Source organism: Echinops telfairi, unplaced genomic scaffold (genome assembly GCF_000313985.2).
Source record: "Echinops telfairi isolate 266 unplaced genomic scaffold, ASM31398v2 ScPeMD7_4;HRSCAF=17, whole genome shotgun sequence".
NCBI lineage: Eukaryota > Metazoa > Chordata > Mammalia > Afrosoricida > Tenrecidae > Echinops > Echinops telfairi.
In genome coordinates, this window is record NW_022103900.1 from 13,399,536 (window position 1) to 13,406,742 (window position 7,207).

Consider the following 7,207-nt stretch of genomic DNA (forward strand, 5'->3'; position numbering starts at 1 on the left):
CGTTGTGGTAACTTGTCTTCCTTATGGGCATATGGATATTATCACCACCAGTATTGTATTTCAGAATAGATCTTGAGCTATTCTTGAACTACTATGATGTCATTTCTTTTCAATGTGTAATTCCTGGCACAGTAGCCCAAATGAATGGCAATATTGGCCCATTTCACCGCATGCTACCTAGGCGATCTATCTTTATGTATTCCCTTGCATCTAATTGCCATCCATACTGAAAGCTGTAGTCCTTGATCTTCTTCAACAAGTACTTCAAGTCCGCCTTATTTTCAGCAAGCAGGGCTATGTCATCTGCATATGGAAGGTTGTTAATAAGCCCTCCTCCAATGCTGATGCAGGATTCTTCATATCGTCCAGCTTCTCCTGTTACTGCTCAACATACACATTGAAAAGGTATGATGAACAGACACAACCTGGACTCTGTTTTTCTTATTTAAAACCACGAAACCTTCCTTTGAGCTGTTCATATAACTGTCTCCTGGTCCATGCACAGGTTTCTCAGGAGCCCATGAAGTGTTACGGAATTCTCATTCTTCTCAATGTTAACCATAGTTGTTAATGATCCATACAGTCAAATGTCTTTGCACAGTCAATGAAACACAAGGAAACAGATTTCTGGAATTCTCTGTTTTGAGTCAAGATCCATCTGACATTAGCAGTGATATCCCTTGCTTCACGTCCTCTTCTGAAGTTGGTTTGAATGTTGGACAGTTCCCTGTTAACATACTGCTGCAACGATTGTTGAATGATCTTCCAAAAACATTTACTCGCACACAATATCAATGATATTGTTCTACAGTTTGAGCATCCATTTGGGTCACCTTCCTTCGTAATGGGTACAAATATGAATCTCTTCTAGTCAGTTGTGTGACAAATTGACAGAGAAGTGGTAGCAAAACATAAATAAGTGCAGAAAGGACACAGTCGCAAGACCTTAACATATTTCATTAAACAACTCCTCCATCTCAGTAGAAGAGTAACTGAAAATATCTGGCTTTGGCTATAGAATAACAAAGTAGTAATTGTTGGACAAATGAAAGAAATACTATTTAATAATTATAAAGTGACTGAATAAAATATAAAAAGAGGTAGCAGTGTGTTCTTTAAATAGATAATGGGGTAGAGATGACTTTTTCAAGGTTTAGTGGTATAACTGCTCATTTGCACATTGTGTAGTTACATAGTCTGTTGTCAATTTGAGATTTAAGAGTGAAGAGGTGGAGTTCAACCTTTCAATCAGGTCACAGCTTGATGACCTCATTTGGAGGTGCTAAGGAGATAAATAGCTCACTAAGGCAGGACACAGACTCACACCCTGCAAGATATTCCTTCTGACAAGACACATGGAGCTACACTAGAGCCCTGGGAGCTAGAAGAGCCATGTGGAAACCCCTGCCAGCACTGAGATGCTTCTACCTCCACTGGATCCACAAGACTTTCCATCCACTGGCCTGTGATCTTTCTGCATTCGGCATCATTGCAAGTGCTGCGTGAGTCTAAAGAGGAATTTATGGACTTGGATTGGACATATGGACTAATATCAGACTTATGGGCTTGATCTGGACTGAGCTGGGATGCTTTCTTAATGTACAATTACTCTTTTTATATAAGGCCCTTTTTTACACCCACCGAAATTCTTTCTTGCCTGTGAATTTGTTTCTCTAGTCAACTCTAACTAACATTCACACACCTCTAAGTCCAATGCTTAGTTAACTAAGCCATCTGTCATTTAAGCTGGGGAACTGGAATCTAAGGAATCTAGACTCCACAGGGTACAGGCCAAAGGCAAAGCTGAGTGAATGAAAGCAGACGGGCTGTGCGAAACAGAACCAGTAGGAATTATGGCGTCAATATAAAGAGTGGATCTGATCCACATTTGATCACCACTCTCACCAAAGCCACATTTCCATCAGGAAAATTAACTCCAACAAGAGCAACAATCTTTTTTTTTTTTTTGTTAAAACACATACTGGATTTTTACAGGCATATATTTTTCTTTTTTCTACTATAGCCACATATAGGTAATAAAAATGTAAAATTATAAATTCTTCCCAATCATAATGTGATTGGCACTAATGATTTGGCAGTTCTAAGTTATGCAAGACGTCACACAAAGTGACAGGGGACAGTAGTGTGAGCTTTATCTTGAGCCATATTATGTATTTTTAATTAAAATTTTAATCTTCTTCCAGCATGCTATAATTTTAGTTTGAGGTGAAAATCTTTCCAGACATGGAGGTTGTTTCACTCTCGGTGATTTTAATAGTTCACCATTAAAATGTCAAATTGTTCCCTGAGGTATGCTACATAGAACTAACGAATATTATAACTTCAAGACCCTTTCTTCCAAAGGTTATAATTTAAAGCACTTGAATCGTTTTTGTAGGTTATACTATTTTAGGATTCATATCTCAAAAAGAAACAAGATGATGGGATTTTCAGAGAGGTTTCAAATCGACGTACCTGGGAGGGAACGTTTTTGGGAGGCTCTATTCGAATGCTTGGGTCCCATTCTCCAGGAGGGAGAACAGTAACCTGATCTAGAAATTCATCAATTCCGGATACCAAGTCATTCCGATCCTTTGCTTTGTAAGCAACATCATGAAATACCTAAAGAAGGAAAATAAATAGCATTTAATCACAGAACGCAGTTATAAAATCTTAATTTGTTCATGTTTGCACTTCTCACTTAGCTCATGGAAGATTGTTACAACAATCTGAAGAAATGGGCATCTCTGGCCCTCATGAAGTGCGTGATATAAAATGTTATCATTTTAGTTCAAGATTGCTTAAGACGAAGAGTCAGGGGAAGGAAGAAAAGGATGAGAAGAAGCCCATGACATTATAATACACGGTTCAGGCTAAGCAAAGACGAAAGGATGGCTAAATCAAGCACTCTGGAGAAAGCATTTGCTTAAATGTAGAGATAAAACTTCATATATTTAATATTGTGTCATTTTATTTAATCTAGGAATACCTACACTAATAAAAGAGGTCAATTATACTTTAATTTTGGAAATGATAATGCTGTATAAAATTTTCTGGATATATATTATGCCTCAATATGTGCAGAAAGCACATTGTCATTCAAAGTATGTTACATTTTAAACTTGTACATGCACATGTACACACACACACACACACACACACACACACCTTGTGATAATCACTCGAGCTGTTGACAGGTATTCCAGAACTCCTTCTGGCCATATGGTATGACTGCTCTTCTCTGCCATTTTTGAAATTGGGGGTGGCCTATTAAATGTACATATGTCACCTCCAAATGGAAGCTAGGAGAGCCAGTGGGTGACTTATTATGTTACCTTGTCTTCCGTAGTGATTAAGAAAACAGAGGCGCGGGTGGAACTTCGATTAGTCTGGGTGCCTAGGTGACTACAATGCTTCGCTCCTCTGCCAGCTTGTGGGGGTAAACAACACTTGCTTTGCTGATTTAAGTCACTGGGATTTTAGAAGCTTAGTCCTGCCACATAAACCAACCTCTCCTGGTTTACATATAGGGGACTGATATAGCCAGTGTAGATGGGGAATGGAAAAATAAAGAAAAACAGGAACAGTTAATTTACACTAAACGTAAAACCTTCGGATGATTTCTGTATTCCACAGCATCTGAATGGGACAGGGAGCGATTTGAGGTTAGGCACTCCTACATTCTCCCTTACGCTGGCCTGCGTCACAGTGATGCTGGCAAAGTCCTGCTTTCAAATACTCAGTCCCACTTTTAGACTATTGTTTCAGGAAAAAATGATAACAATTATTTTAAAAGACTTTATTTGCCTTCAAACTGAGAACGGTTTATGGAAAATAATTGCTGTGATGAACACACCATCTTCGCTCAAAAGACATAAAAAATATAGTAAAAATTTAGTTGTATTTTGAGAAAGAAAATTTTAAAATATTGACAATACATATGGCCCTGCTTCAAGATTCTGATTTTATGGTCCAGAATACCCTCTTCTAAAGATGTTTACCTGGCCACGAGGCATAAACTGAACATTAATCAATTATAAATGCCCTTAAATTCTGTAAGTGTTCCGTTACCTAACTCTTCCGATGAGTAGCAACTTTCTTGAAACTTATTTTGATTTCTGGTAATCAAAAACATTGAAAAGATCACATAATCCTATATATTGCTTTTAGTAGATGAATGCCCAAATATATCATATCTACTCGAGCATAAGCTGAGTTTTTTCAGCACATTTTTAATGCAGTTTTTCTGGTAAAATTCGGTGCCTCGGGTGATATTCGAGTTGGCTTATACTCGAGTATATACGCTAATTAGGACAGCTGATTTCCAATGATTTAAAAAGTCCTCCAAGGTATACATATCACAATCTTTAATATTATAATTATAAATAGTATTTGCAATGGTTTTCCCATGACCAAGGACCACAGTAGATTAATGAGTCACTGACTTAAATTGCTCTTCAACATTCTCTTTGAATGACTGACCTCAATTCTGATTTCAATGTATATCTGATTTTTCCAACGAAGCTTCTTTAACCCCTTTTCAAACAAGATTAGCACAACCTTAAATAATAGTTGTAACAATCTCCTATCACTTTGCTTTTCGTCATGATACAGCTCTTACTGTAATTTCATTGATTGTGATAATCAATGAATTTCTGGATGTATTGCTATTGATAGAAGAGCTAAGACACTTGGTTATTAATGATTTTTGAAAAGACTGTATCGAACCCTGATTTAAGGCTAGACACTGTGCTAAATCTGAAAATAGAAAAAGAAAAGACAGTCTACCTATATGGAGTTCCCCAAACAGAGAGAAAACAGGCAAATGGAGCTCAGTTCAACAAACATTGTTCTGTGAGTCAGGCAAGTGATTCTACGAAGGCACAAAAATGAATATGATATGGTCACTGCTCTCATGAAATTTGTAGTTTAGTAAGACAATTCAATTCGCTACTTTCTTAAACAAAATTACTTTATGAATCTACATATTAAGTTTTTTTCCTTAAGTAGGATTAACTATTCAATAACCTTCAAAGCAGTGAGGTAAATGGACCAACTGTCTCAGCTGTGTTTTGAGCGATACAAAATTGACCCTCTTAGAAAGTACCCAAACTTTCTCTGACTTCACCTATGTCTCATTAGAAATCACCCCTGTTTTAAAATCAGAGCACTCTGGTGGGGGCTCTGTTTCTTTATCCCATTGCCCACAAAGTAAGTGACAAATTTCAACTCTAAAACATGTGTACTTGGGCCGTCACGTGGTTGGTGCGTGTGGTCAAGTTAGATAGTTTTCATCTAATAAAGGAAATGACTTCTATCCTTGGATCCACAATCTAAAATTTGGAGAAGGTGAGTGTTCCTCTGCTGTCCTGTGCCAATGTGGTGACTCACAAAGGATTTCCTAAGTGACATCTTTCTGTTGGAAATAAAACCTTGACTTGTAGTTGTGGACGCGGGTGGTGGGGAATAAAGTTGTAGCACCTCACAACAGAATGTGCCTCCTTCACATTACAGCGTACTCCGTGCCCCATCCATGTCTAGATGTAATGTCCTATGGCCTAAGATGAGGAAACATTTTGTGTCTAACACATGATAAAACGGTAGGACACGAACGAGCATGAAAACAATGACAAGGCATCATTTATGAGGAGCCAGTATTAATCAATGTGGAGCCAATAAAAGAAAGGGTGCGATTAGTGCTTTCTCATAGAGAGTTCTTTGGTCCTCAACAGGCCTTTTTAAATTTAAGCTGATTCTTTTAGAAAACTGGTAAAAAAAAAAAAAGATACACTTTCAATAACCAATTGAACAAAAACATCATTTGAATGGATATAATAGATTTCATACACCAAGAAAAAGTAATTTAAAATACAAATTGTATATTCCTTCACTACTGCATTTTGAATGAATGCTTCTCCTGTAGACTGCATTAGTAAAGCATTTATATTAGATTCCTGAAAATATTCAATCCCATTTGTTAATTTAATACTGAATTTTGTATTCATGCTTCTTCCGTAGGGTTGCTTTTTGCTTTTGTTTCTGGTTCGGATTTTGTTGTTGTTGTTGATTTTTGTTTTTGTGCATCTGTTCCTTGCCTTCTAACAATAACAGCAACCTGCCTCCATTAAGTTTTTAGGAACATAAATCAAAAGTGTCAGTGATACCACTATTCACATTCTGCTCTGTACGATCTGACATTTCTGAAACATGCACGTCTTTGATGAAAGCTTGCCCTGCCCCCTCAAGCACACATAGACATTTTTTTAACATACAAAAGAGTTGAGAATGCGTACTGTTCAAATAGACTAGCCTTTTTTTTCATTAGACATAAAAATTACTTTTTCTGAAACAAGCTTTACAGTAATTTGACAGTGGCACTCACATCATCAGCACATGTAGTAAAGGGAAAGGTAGCACCTGGAGTCTAAATGTCACTAAACAAGGTTTTTTGGGGGCAGGGGTTTTTAAAATATATTCTCCAATGTGAACTCATAAGCTCTTTGGACTATATTTTTCCCCAAGGGAAATTTTATTGTGGAAACATGGGAAAATATGATTTATCAGAGAAATCAAATTCACTGCAAATTATCATGGATGCAGGATCTGACAAACGAGGTGTAACTAGTCGGGGAAAAGGTGTCCAGTGAACTCAAATAAATACCTCATCTGTCATGAGGGTTGCGATGGCTCTGCCAATCTCATGGTACTGCTGGCCCTTCCCCAGGGGTCCCAGGAGAATGAACAAAAATCTGTAATTAAGAAGGAAAAGAGAGAAAGGTTTCAAGGTAGACAGTCAAAATAGTCTTAGTAAGTACAGAATCACTGCCTCGCAAAGGAATCACTGGTTGGGGATTTTAACATGAAACACTTCCGTGATGTTTCATGGTCTATTATTCGAACGATTTTGCAATGATTGAGTCTTCTGTCTTAGTTCCTTGAGCATGGGACTAGGGGTTATTTTGATTTCAGTGCACCCACGTTTAGAGTTCCCTTACAGAGTTTACACAGTCGTAGAACATTTCAGGGGTTTGGAGATCTTTACAAGGAAAATGTGGTAGCGGTGACGGTGGGACATACAGTCTAATTAAACTCTTCTGAATAAGAAGAAAAGGAACTCACTCATATAAATCACTTGAAAGAAAGGAAAAAGGGTAGTATCGTAGTATTATAGAAAATACGGTTGAATAAACAGTAGGATGTATAAAAA

General features: G+C 37.4%; 1 protein-coding gene across 5 annotated transcripts in view; it reads right to left on the bottom strand.

The window, feature by feature from the left end:
• Positions 1-7,207, bottom strand: part of LOC101650336 (sodium-driven chloride bicarbonate exchanger) — a 114,925-nt gene that overhangs the window by 86,669 nt on the left and 21,049 nt on the right. For all 5 annotated transcript variants that reach the window (XM_045298832.1, XM_045298841.1, XM_004703919.2 and 2 more), the window contains 2 exons: positions 6,662-6,749; positions 2,476-2,622 (listed from right to left, as the gene is read on the bottom strand). In XM_045298832.1, the coding sequence (XP_045154767.1) occupies positions 2,476-2,622; positions 6,662-6,749 (235 nt within the window). The remainder of the gene's footprint in view (positions 1-2,475; positions 2,623-6,661; positions 6,750-7,207) is intronic.